Source organism: Orycteropus afer, unplaced genomic scaffold, assembly GCF_000298275.1.
Source record: "Orycteropus afer afer isolate SDZICR_OR568_19922 unplaced genomic scaffold, OryAfe1.0 scaffold00049, whole genome shotgun sequence".
Lineage (NCBI taxonomy): Eukaryota > Metazoa > Chordata > Mammalia > Tubulidentata > Orycteropodidae > Orycteropus > Orycteropus afer.
In genome coordinates, this window is record NW_006921636.1 from 9,495,514 (window position 1) to 9,509,931 (window position 14,418).

General features: G+C 47.3%; 1 protein-coding gene across 1 annotated transcript in view; it reads left to right on the top strand.

Moving 5' to 3' along the window:
* The window catches only part of ZMYND8 (zinc finger MYND-type containing 8), a 135,730-nt gene that overhangs the window by 98,291 nt on the left and 23,021 nt on the right, over positions 1 to 14,418 (top strand). Inside the window, exons 13-14 of the mRNA XM_007938335.2 lie at positions 8,090 to 8,242; positions 10,745 to 11,254. Coding sequence (XP_007936526.1) covers positions 8,090 to 8,242; positions 10,745 to 11,254 — 663 coding nt within the window. The remainder of the gene's footprint in view (positions 1 to 8,089; positions 8,243 to 10,744; positions 11,255 to 14,418) is intronic.

Here is a 14,418-nt window from a genome sequence, read left to right on the forward strand (position 1 = left end):
GGTGTGATTTTGCCTCCCTGGGGACATTTGGCAATGTCTGGAGACATTTTTGGGAGTGCTGTTGGTTTCTAGTAGGTAGAAGTTACAGAGCTCAGGACAGCCTCCTAAAACAAAGGATTATCTGGCCCAAATAGTAGTGCTAAGGTTGAGAGACCCTGGGCTAGAGCACTGCAAAAGATTGGGAGCCTTGCAACTTAAGTGTGTAGAAATCAGGGAGAGGAAAGAAGCCAGCACAGGAGACTGGGAAGAAAACAATGGACCAAGAGAAAGGAACTGCAGGGCAGCATGTTGCCCGGAAGCCTGGAACGTAGAGGGTTTCGGGATGGGAAGGGCAGTGCCTCAGTCCGTCTTGTGTACAGTGCCATTTTTATGGTGGAATAAACCAGGGTCCGGAGGGCAGGATCGGGGCGCCCACGATCACAGAACCAGAGGCAGCAAGGCTGCAGGACAGCCTCGGTTTTCCACGGAGGCCAGTGGGTCAAAGGCTCACCTGTTGGGCAGTCAAGGTGAAAAGGTGAACTGGGAGCCAATTCAGATGAACTGGTGGGAATTCTCCCCTTAAGTGAAAGGTGACTGGTTTGCTGACCTGGGGAACTTCCATCGTTCTAAGCAGCACGGTTTGCTTTCTCACACCTTCCTGCTACCTCTCCTCCCACATGGCTGTCTGGAGGCATCTGAGGATGACTTTCCTCTCTGCCAGTCATGCTTGGCAAGAACGAGCTTCTCTCCCCAGCAGGCAGTCCTTGGGTCTCCTTGGGACTCGTTTGGTCTGGCTTGGGACCTTTTAGGGATGAAGAGTTCTTCCTGCCTTGTATTTCAGTGGGTGGGAGTGATGGACTCCAAGCTTCCCGCTAGTTCATTTCACTATACACACTCATTGTTGGTGGAACGAAAAGTACTGGAAATGTGGGCATCTTATGAGCTGGGATTTCATTTACTTAAAGGGGGGATCAGTTACTGATTGATAGACATATCCCGGGGGTAGAGAAGCCTGAAAAGTGGTGAGAAATGCTGAGTAACTCTTGTTCTGTTGCCCCGGAGCTGAGCCCAAATGCATCATGGGGCTTGGTCGGGTCTGTTGTCCATGGAGCTACTTGCAGGAAGACACAGCATGCCAGGGATCATGATGAAATGTGCATGACTGACGAAACACTACTTCATCCTAAAAACAGCAACAACTGAAAAAAAAAAAAAACTGGGAAAGGCAGAATTACAGAGACAGGAAACAAATCAGTGACTGGAGGGAGGGAGGGTTTGATATAAAGCATAGGGTTAATTCTGAAGGAGAAGGAATTGTTTGTTCCGTATTCTGTTTGCAAAGTTTGTTTTATGAATCTGTACATGTGTTAAAACTCAGAATTGCATGCCCGAAAAAGTCAATTTTACTGTCTGTGAATTAAAACCATTGGGGAAAAAAAAAAGGTAGGTGATATTACAGAAGTGGGAACAAAGAAGCAATGCTACTTCCCCAAGATCGCACATGGTTTGGTTTGGGTAGAGTTTGGCCTTTGGACTCAGGCAGTCTGACTGCAAAACTTGGCCTCTTAACCTGGAGAGTGACCTGACATGCCTCCAGCAGGGCCTCATTATGGCTTTTGAAGGCCCGGGGCTCCTGTGTGTGTTGAATAACAGGCCAGCTGCAGGGGCCAGCGGGTAAGATGAATGCGGGTTCTGAATGGTGACAGTAGGGAGGACAGAGTGAGCTTTCTAGAGGAAGCTGTTTGCGCCAGTTAAACTTTGTCACATTCTGAATTCTCAAGAAAGACAGAAATCCTGATTTGTATGTGAAGTCTCCTAGTTTTTCAGAGTTGACAGATTCATTTAAAAAACAAAACAAAAATAAATGAAACAAAAAAATAGCTGTACTGGGGCCAAACAAAAATAGAACCAAAAATACAAAAACGGGCCCGTGAGTTGTCAGTCGGTTGCTTGACCAACTCCTAATGACGCGGGGTTGCCGTGGGTTGAACTGACTTGAGGACTGCTAGCAAGCCATGGTAGCATGACCCAGGCGAGGTTTGTGAGGAGACTGATTCTTGCTGCTCACCGACTCCCCGACCCCTGTTCGTGCTGTGGGCGTCTTCTCCACGGCAAGGAGCTGAGCCCTGTGATTGTTACCGGAGCTCCCTCCCTCTGTGACTGCGCCGTTATAAATAAGTCATAAAGAAGAATGGATTCATGAGAGTAGGAGAGAGGAGGATGGAATTCTTCTCTTCTCCAAGACTCCTGTTTGCTTTCTCTGGTAATCGGTCTCTTCTCTCTAATGGGGTGTTTACCTTGAGCAGAACAAACTCAGAGGTTCACTACTCCTGGTAATGACAAAAACGTGCCTCGATGCGCTGTTGAAGATGCCGACGGAGCTATGGAAAGTTGTCAGACCCCGAGCTTCTCGGCTTGTTTATTTCTCCACTGTCGCTGACGAGGTCTCTTTCTCTGCATAAAGTGATGCCTTGAAAGTCACCTTCTTTGAGGGCATAGATGTGGAGCTGGGGCCAGGTTTCTCAGATGTTGTGTGTTCTTTGTGGAGAGATCAAGTGAATGAGGTGGGGAAGCCTAGCTGGGCTTTGACTGATGAGACAGCGCCTCCCGGGGCCTCTTTACACGATGCTGTTCCCTTGAAAGAGCTGCCATTTTGTGGTTCCTGGAAGTCTGTCCATTCCAATTTCGCCTACAGCTTCAGAGCTAGCTGTCTCTCTCTCTCTGCTTGTTAAAAACTGAAAACCAAGTGTTTATATTTTCTTTACCAAAAAACCCAACCCAACCCCCTGCCATCAAGTTGATTCTGACTCACAGCAACCCCCTTTGGGTTCCTGAGGTGGTAAATCTTTACAGAAGTAGATTTCCCAGTCTTGCTTCTGCAGAGCGGCTGGTGGGTTTGAACCGCCAACCTTCTGGTTAGCAGTCAAGTGCCTTAGGCATTACGCCACCACAGCGCCTTTGTATCTTCTCTTGGAAGGTTTATTTTGGTTTTCGTAGGTAATGGAGCCCATGATCTTCTGCCCTTGGGCCTCCTCCCCAGAGGGGGCCACCGTCGCTCCTTTTCAGTTGTCTTGGAGAGCTCTTTGAGGTAAACATCAGGGTTCCCAACCCAGGACGTTTTCCCCACTGGGGGAAGTTTGGTAATATCTGCAGACAGCTTTACGATCATGACTGGGACGTGGCTGCTGCTGGCATCTAGTGGGTGGAGACCAGGGATGCCGTGAGACATCCTCCCGTGCGAGGACAGCCCCCTAGACAGAGAGTTATCCTGTCCCAAATGTCAGTAGGGCCGATGTTGAAAAACTCCTGAGATGGACATGTATACATCTGTGTTCTGTGTCCTTTTCTCCCCGCACCAGTGTTAGTGGGCTCCATCCATCATCGTTTCATTTTTCATTGAACAGGCTGACTTCCGCTATCACGGAGATCTATCTCTGTTTTATTTTCGGGGCAGCAGTTTATTCCATTTAAAGGTGAGCTGTAACTTGTCCCGGTGCCTCATTTTTTTTTTATTGTCTCTAGTTTGTTTCCCATTATTTGCTATTGGCAACATAGTTGCAATGAAGCTGCTTTGTACAGGGGCAGACCATTTTGCACACGTGGGAGTGTATCCATAGGATAAATTCCTTGAAGTGGAGCTGGTGGGCCAGGGGACGCTGGCGGCTGACATTTGCAGAGATAGTGCCAAATTGCCTGCTAGGAGACGGTTCTGCTTGCTCCAGGGTAAGCTTGTACTTCTTTCTCTAGCATGTGTATTTTCCTTCCGGGTTTCCATTTATAGCTTAAGCCGTCTTCGTATCAGCTGAAAAGTTCAATATGTTGGCAGCAAGGGTGGATTCTAAAAGATATTCCAGCCATAGAAGGGCAGGAGTGGAAGAAGTCCTGATAAGCTGCTGGGAGCTGAGAACAGAAAGCCCTTCTTTCCTCCCTGTGGTGGAGCCAAGAGGCAAAACGCAGCTGAAAGTTCGGGGACGATAATTGCGTTTGGCCGAAATCCCAAAGGTCTGCTCCAGGGACCTGATCCCAGCCCACCACCTTTGGTAGCTTTCTTCTTAGAATAAGCGTAATGGGATCTTACTGACCAAAACCAAAGACCAAACTCAACTGCCATCGAGTCAATTTCGACTCAGGGCAACCCCTCCTTGGGTTTCCAAGGCAGTATCACTATGGAAGTAGATTGCCCCGTCTTCTTTCCGAAGAGTGGCCTGTGGGTTTGAACCACCAGCCTTCTGGTTAGCAGTCAAATGCCTTAGGCACTATGCCACCAGAGCTCCTACCTTATTGACCAGAGCGATCTTATTTTGTAAAATGAGATACGTTACCTTCTTTCCATTCCTCTTGGGGTGCAGGCTTTTCAGGCTGCAGTTAAGTGGCTGTGTTTACTTTAGACATACACAGAGATACATGCACGTAACTGGATTATTTTGGTAAGATGTCTGTCTATCTTTGTTTAGAAGAGTCATGCTATTAACATAGATACGCAAGAGTTTAGGGAAATGGTGAGGAGTATTCTTGACTCACATAGAAGATTGATTTGATATAGGAGTGCTCAGCCTCAGCTACCAATTAGGTTCACCTAGGAGCTTTTAGGGAGCTCTGGTGGCGTAGAGCCTAAGGCATGTGACTACTAACCAGATGATTGGCAGTTCAAACCCACCAGCCACTCTGTGGAAGGAAGACTGGTGCAATCTACTTTCATAAATATTTACTGTCTCAGAAACCCAAAGGGGGCCATTATGAATTGGAATCAACTTGATGGCAGTGAGTTTGAGTTTGGTGAGGGAACTTCTAAAAGACCTGATGTCCAAGCCTTTTCCCTAGGCCAGTTAACTCACTCCCTGGGGGCGGGGCCCAGACATCAGTATGTTTTTAAAGCTGTACAGATGATTTCAAGGTACTCTGGTGGTACAGTGGTTAAACAGTTTGGCTGCTAACTGAAAGGTCAACAATTCGAATCCATCATTTCTTAGTGAGAGAAAGATAATAATGATAGTCTGCTTCCGTAAAAATTACAGCCTTAGAAACCCTATGGGGCAGTTCTGCTGTGTCCTGTAGGGTCTCTGTGAGTTGGAATCAACTAGAGGGCAACAAATTTGGTTTGGTACAGATGATTTTAGTGTACAGGTCAGGAATCACTGGACTAGTTACAGGGGTTGTCAACTGTAGCCCATGGATCAAATCTGGCACCTCACCCTTTTATGTAAATAAAGTATTATTGGAACACCGCCACACCCATTTATTCACATATCCTTTATGAGTGCTTTGGAAGCAGAGCCCAAATGGCCTGCAAAGCCTAAGATACTTACTCTTAGGCCATTTACAGAAAACGTTTGCCGACCTCTGGTCTTAGTAGATTGAGTTTTTCCCTGGTTTTGTGAAATCTGTTACCCATATGTTAGTGAGGACGTTGATGAACACTCGCCAGCCTTCCCTCACAGAAAATGTTTTTGTGAGACACTTTTCCAATTTCACGCTTGAAAAGGCTGCCTTTTCCTTCTGGAATCTGGGATGCTTTCTCATTTCAGAAAGTAGAACTTAAAAGACAGGCCTTGTAGCCTTCCCCTTTTGATGTTTTACTTGCAGCTTAACTGTTTAAGTCTTTAAGCCCTATTTCTTTGTACTGCTTTTCAATCTGGTCTTTCTCTTTTCTTTTTATGCGTCTCAGTCCTTTCTCTTCTTTTCCCCTTGCTATTTTATCACTGTTTCACGCTTCATAAGGTGCGCTTCAAGTTACTCGCATTCAGAGGCAGGTATAAGTATTTTTCTAGTTCTTTCAAGTTTGAATGGTCAGTCTTCTCTCTGTAGGCGGTGGCTGTGTGGTATTCACTGCCGTCTTTGTGCAGTCCTGTCCAACCTCTGCGGAGAGTCTCTGATCAACAACACACAGATAGATTTTCCTCAATTACAAGGATGAGTGTGTCTGCTTGCGCTGAGCACTCTGGAGTCTTCTTGGGGGCCTGATGGCTGAGTGTGTCTTGTGGGAAGGGGTCCTTCCTAATATTATCTTGGTGGGGATATTGTTAGAGTGAAAGAATCAAGTTGGAGCAATTTTGTTGGTGCTGGTCCCTTGTGATTGGGTTGTTGGGGCTTTAGGGGTCTGTTTCTGGTCACTTTGAAGGAACTGATCTGCGGATGTGTAAGAGAGTGCACCCTTACTGGATGGTGTATGGGGTTATGTTGGAAAACAAAATAAAACAAGGAGATGAGAGAGTGAAGGCTTGAATGGCTCTTCCAGTCTAGCTGTTGGGCTGTGTCCTGTGGCTTCTTTAACAGCCTAATAAAGGGAAATGAGAATTTGGGGTGGGGTCACAAGGAAATGAACAGGAAGGCTGGGGGCCTTTTCACAGCTAATTGGAATAGGCTTAGAGTGGTGTTTTGGTTACCTAGTGCCACTCTGACAGGAATATACCCCAAACAGGAGTTTATTCTCTTATAGTTTGGAGGCTTAAGTCCGAGTTTAAAGTGCCAGGCTCTAGGGGCTGGGTGAAAGCCCCTCAGTCTCAGGCTTCAGCTCTGCCTCCTGCTCCTGGCCCACTGAAGCTGGAGGCTTTTCTTCACTCAGACAGCTGCTGGCTGCTGAGGCTGACAAACCCAGGGTTGACAAGTAAAAACGCACAGTCCCAATGTTACCAAATAACATGGCAGGCCATTGATTCAAGTCCATTGAAAGTCCCAAGGTCGGCAGAGCAAGGCAGGCAGCTGAACAATGACTCAGCTACATGCGGGCTACAAGAGTGCCATAAGTTAGAGACCACGCCCAAAGCTGCTGCTTATATACAGGAAGCAGACCACATCCCCAAAGCAGCTACTCAGCTGTTTGTGGTAGGTCCCACCATGGAGCTGACTGCCAGTCTCATCATGGGGAATAACTACCACCAGCTGCCCAGCCACTCAACTAGGCCCAGCCAAGTGGACACACAACCTTAACTCCACAAGTGGCTTCTCTTTGCCCTTTGGTCTGGATGTCACGTGCTTTTTGACCTATTTTCTGGTATCCTCTGGTTAAGGCAGAAGCCCTTGTTCTCTGCGTTGAGTCATTTGGAGGGGATGCCACCTGTCACAGGCAAGGTGAAAGATAGTCCTTCCTACCTGCCTTTGCAGCCACCTTAATTTTAGGGGCACTCCAAGAGGCACGCAGAGTCCTTGGTGGCACAGGACTTAGAGCTTGGCTGCTAATTGAAAGATTGGTGGTTCAAGCCATCCAGTCACTCCACAGGAGAACGACGTGGCAACCCATTCCCCTGACTACTCCATGGGTACTTCTACCCTGCCCTGTAAAGCTTCTGTGAGTCAGAATTGACTTGATGGCATCGGGTGTTAGAGGAGATGGGAAAGGAATTCAAGAAATAAAAACTCATTGTACCTTTTGGAATATGATCCACTGGCTATACAAAGACCCTCAGCAGAATGGTGGGGATGGGGTCTTGGGGCTCCTTCATCAGTCAGAGGTCTTTGCTTGGGGATTATGGTGAGGGGCTTTGACTCTTACTTGAATGACGTGACTGTGTTATCCAGAGCTAATCTATTCATATTTCCTCAAATAAAAGCTGTCTGCCAAAGGGAATGTAGCAGGCTGCCTAGAAGGTTTGCCTACTTGCTGTTTTCCTACCCCTCTCTAGTCTGAGCTCCAAGACTAGATTAAGAATGAAAAACGAAGCCTCCAGGGTAAATGGGGAATGGACATCCCTGCTTATCAGATACAAGCCCTCTCTGTCTGGGCCTGCACTTCCTGGCTCCGTGTGACTTTATCTGCTGATAGTGAGATGGAACATGTCAGTAACTTTCAGCTTTCGAGGATCACTGGCGAAGCTGACCGATACACGGAGCCATCTAGCTGGGATTGTACCTTTTAAATACCTAGACCCAAGCAGATGATTGTTGGGTAGACTGAGTCAATCTGCCAAATGTTTATGTGGGCCATTATCTTTCGGGCACCCCGCTTTGAACAGATGGTACCGTTGGGAGAAATGACGAGAAACTTTTTCTTTTAATCGTTGGCTTCTGAAATCCGTGTTTGGCTGCGGCTTTGCGAAGAGCGGGCCGAGCCATGAGAGTTGTTTGTTAACCTCCCGAGTGCCTGGTCTTACGAGGGTGGCATGGTGTCTTCCAGACCGCAGCAAAGCCGAGATGGATTTGAAGGAGCTGAGCGAGTCGGTCCAGCAGCAGTCCACCCCCGTCCCACTCATCTCCCCCAAGCGGCAGATCCGCAGCAGGTTCCAGCTCAACCTCGACAAGACCATAGAGAGCTGCAAAGCACAATTAGGTATGTCATTTGCCTCGCCTGCTTTTAATATTATCGTTCGTCATAGGATACCACCCGGATGGGATAAGGGTTGAGTCCTGGCTGCTCTTAGCGTCTGCTTTAACCTTGTCATGTTTGTTCAGCTACAACATATCCCCACTTATGGCAAGCTATTTCAGGCTCGCTAGCTAATTTTTCAGAAAGGCCCTTTGAATTCACCAGCATTTGTTCTTTAGCGGAAGCAGTCTGAGAATTAGAGGGGCAGGTTGTCAGAAGGCTGAGAAGCACAGTGAGTCTCCCGAGTTTGCCTGTGTTCGCCTTCTTGGTGCTCATCAGTGTCTGAACATCAGTTTGCATATGTATGTCCACAAGTGTCCAACGTAAAACCCTGTCCCCTCCAGACTGGGCCACTTCCCACCTGGCCACCTTTCCTGCATCTGTACCTATTGCATCCCTTCCTCTTCCCTGTGCTGCCTGCCTTCACACTGCCTGCCTGAATCCTGTTCCTCCTTCAGGCTGAGCTCAGGTATCACCTCCTCCAGGAAGTCTCCCTTGACTGTTCTTCCCACCTGCCCGCCTCCTTTGGTACTTATTGCTTGGAAGCATCAGTGAGGAAGTATCTGTCCCAATCTAGACTGGAAGCTCCTTGAGGGCAGGGACTTTGTCTTGTAAGATTTGCCTTCTCCAAGGTGCTTATGTACATAATAGAGGCTCTGGAGTATTTGTTCAAATGAAGAGAGTATTTATTAAGATGTCGGGGAGAGCTGGGCCTCAGGAGAGAGAGCCACTCCAAGGTGACGCTTAGCCTGTCTGTAAGTGTTAGGGGCTGTCCGGGGCTGTGCACAGGAGACCATTCCTCCTTGGGTGGCCTGTTTGGTGAGGACATGGAGTTGCTTGGGTGAGATTTGGCAGGTTGCTTCACTATGCCTCGTGGGTCATTCCATGCAGGTGGCTAGCTCTGAGGGCTTCCTGTGTACCTTGCGCTATGCTAAGCAGTGTGCATTTATTTTCCTGTCCCTCCTACTTTGCAGATGAAGAGGCTGAGACTCAGAGAGGTCACTCACTTAGGGCCACGTAGCTGATAAAAGCCGAGGAGCTGGGATTTGAATCCATACTTTAGGCTCCATCCTTCCCTAGCACCTGTGTGGTCATATTTGTCTTTCTTGGCTCTGACCATTAACTCTGAGTAGCACAAGCCCTAGGACCCAGAAACGGTATCACATTTTTGTATTTTGATTGCCATGCCTTTGAGCCCTGGTGGCGGCAGATACAACTGCCTGGCAGTTTGGCTCAGTGCCCCTGGGCTTTCGTGGGTCTTTCGCTTTTGTGAGTTTCTCTTCAGTGTATGTGGATCAGCACAGTGACCCCACTCTTCAAGCCATGTGGTGGCGACTGCTTTAGAATGAAGACTGTACAAAGGGTAGATTGGACTTTCCTGCTTTCAGAATTTTAGGAGATGGTGTTATCTTCCTACAGCCTGGTGACACTCAACACATTACTGCAAACAGGAACTGTAAATGGCTAAATGGACCTGTGGTGAGAAATATGCTTTTTACTGATTTCGTGTGTGAAACACTTGCCTGTGGTGTTTTCTCTTTTTGATAGAGACTTGGCCCTTGAGTCTCCTGTAAGTGGGAGAGCGATACAGACGCAGTGGTTGGTGCAGGGAGCCGAGGGAGGGCTGGGCCCCGGCTCACCTGCAGAATGTGTGCCTGCCTGCAGGGGCAGCGGCTTCTGGGCTCCAGCCATCTGTTGCCTTGCAGGAATGTTACCCATGTGGCCACATCATTTGTTCTTCCCAGTGAAGCCTGCCATCTTGGTATCTGTGTGAAGGGTCCTGATTTGTGAATGTGCAGAATTCAAAAACAAGGCTTGAGTGAAAGTCAGAATTAAAAAACAAAAAAATACTCCTTTGGCAAACCAAATAAAACATGCCTGCTGGCGAGACGTGGCATGTGGATTGAGTTTGTAATCTTCACTTTAAGGCTTTGCCTTATTTCTTGAAGCCCTAGACGCATGAGTCAAATACTGTACTACTTTGGGAGTGAGTGGGGGGAGCACTGACTAGGTGGTGGGTCAGGAGCCCAGGATTCTGCTCTTGCCTCTGTCTTGGTTTTCTCTGTGTCTTAGGGCAAGTGATTTCTCTGGGTCTCTGTTTGCTAATCTATAAAATGGGTCGATTTTAACAGCTCATCTCTGGTGGTCTCTCCCAGCCCTCCCATCCTCTATGTCCCAATTATTACCAACGTTACAAAGACTTGGTGCTCCATAAGTTAAAATTGTACGTTGTCGGTTTCCACATCTTCTTTGAATGTTAATAACCAAGACCCTCTCCAAGCACAAGTTCCTTTTGTCAGCTGTAGTCAGTTGCGACGTCAGTTCACTGCTAACCCTGCCAGGCTGGTATGATACGATGTGAAATGTTTTTCTACTCCAACGTCTGGCGTGGAAAATGTTTGGGTTTTTGGTCCTGCTCTTTATTTTGTGACTACGCCACATGCTGGGTTTTCTTTTTGAATTTAGGCATCAATGAAATCTCAGAAGACGTTTATACAGCCGTAGAGCGCAGCGATTCGGAGGATTCCGAGAAGTCAGATAGTAGTGATAGTGAGTATATCAGTGACGATGAACAGAAACCCAAGGACGAGCCGGAAGATACCGAAGACAAAGAGGGTGGTCGGATGGACAAAGAGCCATCTGCTGTCAAAAAAAAGCCCAAACCGACGAACCCAGTGGAGATGAAGGAGGAGCTGAAAAGCGCTTCGCCCGCCAGCGACAAGGCGGACCTGGGGGCAGTCAAGGAAAAGACGAGCCCGGAGCCCGAGAAGGATTTTCCAGAGAAAGCAAAACCTTCACCTCATCCCACCAAGGACAAACTGAAGGGGAAAGATGAGACGGATTCCCCGACAGTGCATTTGGGCCTGGACTCCGATTCAGAGAGTGAACTTGTCATAGATTTAGGAGACGACCATTCTGGGCGGGAGGGTCGAAAAAATAAGAAGGAACTCAAAGAACCGTCTCCCAAGCAGGATGGTAAGTTATCGTATCAGTTTCCGGTTTCTTAATGTGATTGAGAATGCCGCCTTGCGTTTGTATTATCGGAAGTTATGGGATCCTCTAACCCCACTGAGAGAGCCCATGCAAAGCTGCAGTTGGTTTAAGGCCGTACTAGCTAGTTCCTGAACAGGACCAGGCATTAAACCTGGGCCTTACCTAGCCTTTTACCTGCTCAGTACCCACCCAGTGTGATTGATTGTAAATGCAGAAATTAAGTCTTATAGAAAATGCTAATTGCTTCTAATGGTCAAGTCTTTTTTTTTTCCCCCTCACCTAAGCACCCTCTTTTCCAATACGCTCACATAATTCTCTAAGTGGCTGTCAATGTTTAGACAGTTGACAATGCTCACTTTGCTGTGTTCAGATGGAAGACCTTCATGAGTTCAGCATCCTTGAAGTAGTAGGCAAAGGCATCTCTGGCCTTACCCCCAAGATACCAGTAACACCTGCCCGGTAGTGACAGTCAGTAATGTCTTGACATTGCCAGGTGCCCCCCGGGGACAAAATCTCCCCCGGTTGAGACCTGGGGTGTGGGTCTCAGCATTTCCCCATAGCAGTGCTTGCCCTCAAGTCTAACACAGCTCAGGCACGTTGGCAAACCCTTCAGAATGTGTGAGTGATTTGAAGGGTATCCTTCCCATTGACAGAGCAGTAAGCACATTTTTCAGTTGGCTAGGCAAGTGTGTGGTGAGGGGATTGCAGTGTGCCCAAGAAAGATACTGATTAATTGAGGACCCAAGAGAAGCTTTGTCTGAGGATGAATTAGAGGTTGGAGCCATAGAATGTTATGTTCTTATGGGTAATGAAAGTGATAACCGCATTTCAGTTTTGATTATGCCTAACTTCTGGCAGGTGCTAACTTTTCAACCAGACCCTTGAGTGAGGTGGGGCTCTATGTCCTTGGGGTATTTCCTAGCCTAATGGCTAAGGCAGGTTAGGGATGGGCCTTGACAGTTGTTCCAGCGTGACTGTTTCTACCTGGGCAGCTCTGGAACCTGGTTTGTGCGGGACATGGGATTCCTGCAGTTCAGCAAGAGGGTGGAAGGTCTCTGGATGGTGGGATGGAGGGAGAGATGCTGTTGATGAAGTGGGGCACGGAGAGTAGACCATCCATCTCACCGTCCCTGAACACATCCCTCAGATTATGGGTGGCCTCTGGAGATGCAGATTATGTTGTGGATTGGGTTTCGAGGGGCCAGATGTTGTAGAGAACGATAGGACTAGTATTTATTCCATGATTGTGGGGATTTGAGGAGCCCTGGTGGCATAGTGGTTGAAGCACTCGGCTACTAACCCAAAGGTTGGTGGTTTGAACCCACCAGCTGCTCCGTGGGAGAAAGATGTAGCAGTCTGCTTCCATAAAAGAGACACAGCTTTGAAAACCTTATGCGTGAGTTATGCTCTGTCCTATAGGGCCATGATGAGTTGGAATTTACTCTGTGGCAGTGGGTTTGATTTTGGTGTGGGAATATTGGAGGTACAGATGACAGGGTTCTTGTGAATGATATATGCAGACTGTTCCTTTCTTTCCAGAACAGATCCTTTGATTAATTGGTTGATTTTTATGCCCCTTCCTCTTCCAGAAGAGATTTTTGTACCACGTTAAGAATACATAACCTTGAGACAATGTAAAAAAGTAAGTTAGGGTAAAAAAAAAAAACTAAGGTAGAGTAGGGAGAAGTCTGAGGAAATTTCTGTGCATAAGTGTATACTGTTATGGCTTCAGAGTTGGTAAAGTTGGATTTTAATTTGGCTCTGAGCTTCCTAACAGTTAATGCAAAAAGGGAAACAGTCCCTTGAAAGAGCTCATATTTTCCAAAAATCAAAAAGAATTCCAGATGATTAAAAGAAGTAGAGGTCTTCCTTACATAGATATCTAAAGGAAATTTCCCCAGGAGGCCCTCATGAAAGAGACCTGGGTATATATGATGGATGATTAAGCTAATGATCTGATAGTTTGGTGAGGGCAGCTTCCCTGGGGAATTTGGGCAAAATGAAATAATGTTAAATCCAGAGCTCTCTTGACGGTGGCGAAGGGCATTTAGAGTGTGTGTTGTGGACTTCTTCAGCTAGAGATGCGGCTGCTGCGTAGAGTATGAACCCTCAGGTGGTCCAGCACCTTTTGCAGCTAATAATGTCAGAACAGAAGCAAGGGGACCTTTCTCAGACATTTTGCTGTGCTTTCTCTGTGACGTTAGTCATTTCCATTCTTTTCCAAAGGGGAGGTGAATTCTTTCCTTGAGAAGTCCTCTATTTTCACAAACTCTAGAATAAGCAGTAGGTTCATTCGATGGGGTGAGTTCTGGGGTACAGACCTTTAAGAAACTTACCCTTTTTCCCCCCATTAGAGGTCATTGATTATATACTCCAAATTTCTAGGACAACTGGAATTTCATACAGCCTGTTTCACTCCAGAAACCATCAGAATCCCTTAGAAATTAAAATGGTGTCATAGCTAAGTGACATCCCCAAGGAGTCCTTTAAGCCTGAACTCACTTCCAGTTGCTTGCTCCAGGTTTTCATTGGGAAAAGGGAGATGTCCAGACCTCATTGGGGTTGCCCTTTGCCCAAATCTGTGGCCCTCCAGTCAATTCTGACCCATTATAGTACTGTAGACAGACGAGAACGTCCTCATTGGGTCTCTCCAAGGCTGTAATCCTCAGGGAAGCAGACTGCCACATCTTTCTGCTGTGGAGTGACTGGTGGGTTCAAATCACTGACCTTCTGATTAGCAGCCAAGTACTTAACCTAGGCTAATTGATATTAATTAACAACAACTGCAACCACACAATAATATTATATGTATTTTTTGCCACAAAGCAGAAAAGGGAGACATTGAAGGAGCTTCTGTAGGTTTGAAACCCTGTTGGAGGACTTCCCTGTTCCCAGCTCTTAAAAGAGCCAAGTTTAGGACCTTCTTCTGCCCCTGGAAGGAGCAGGAACTGCACCCACTATTAGGCAGAGCCCCTTGGGAAGGATTGGGGCTCCTCACTGCAGGACGAACTGCCTTTCCAGTCCCCAGCGCTCCTACCTACAAGCTTGGTTGCACTCTCCCCTCAGGAGAAACATGGGGTTCAGCCAAAACCACCAGGAAAGCTTCTTAAACTGCTGAGTCAGAACAGTCATCTTGTCTATTCCCC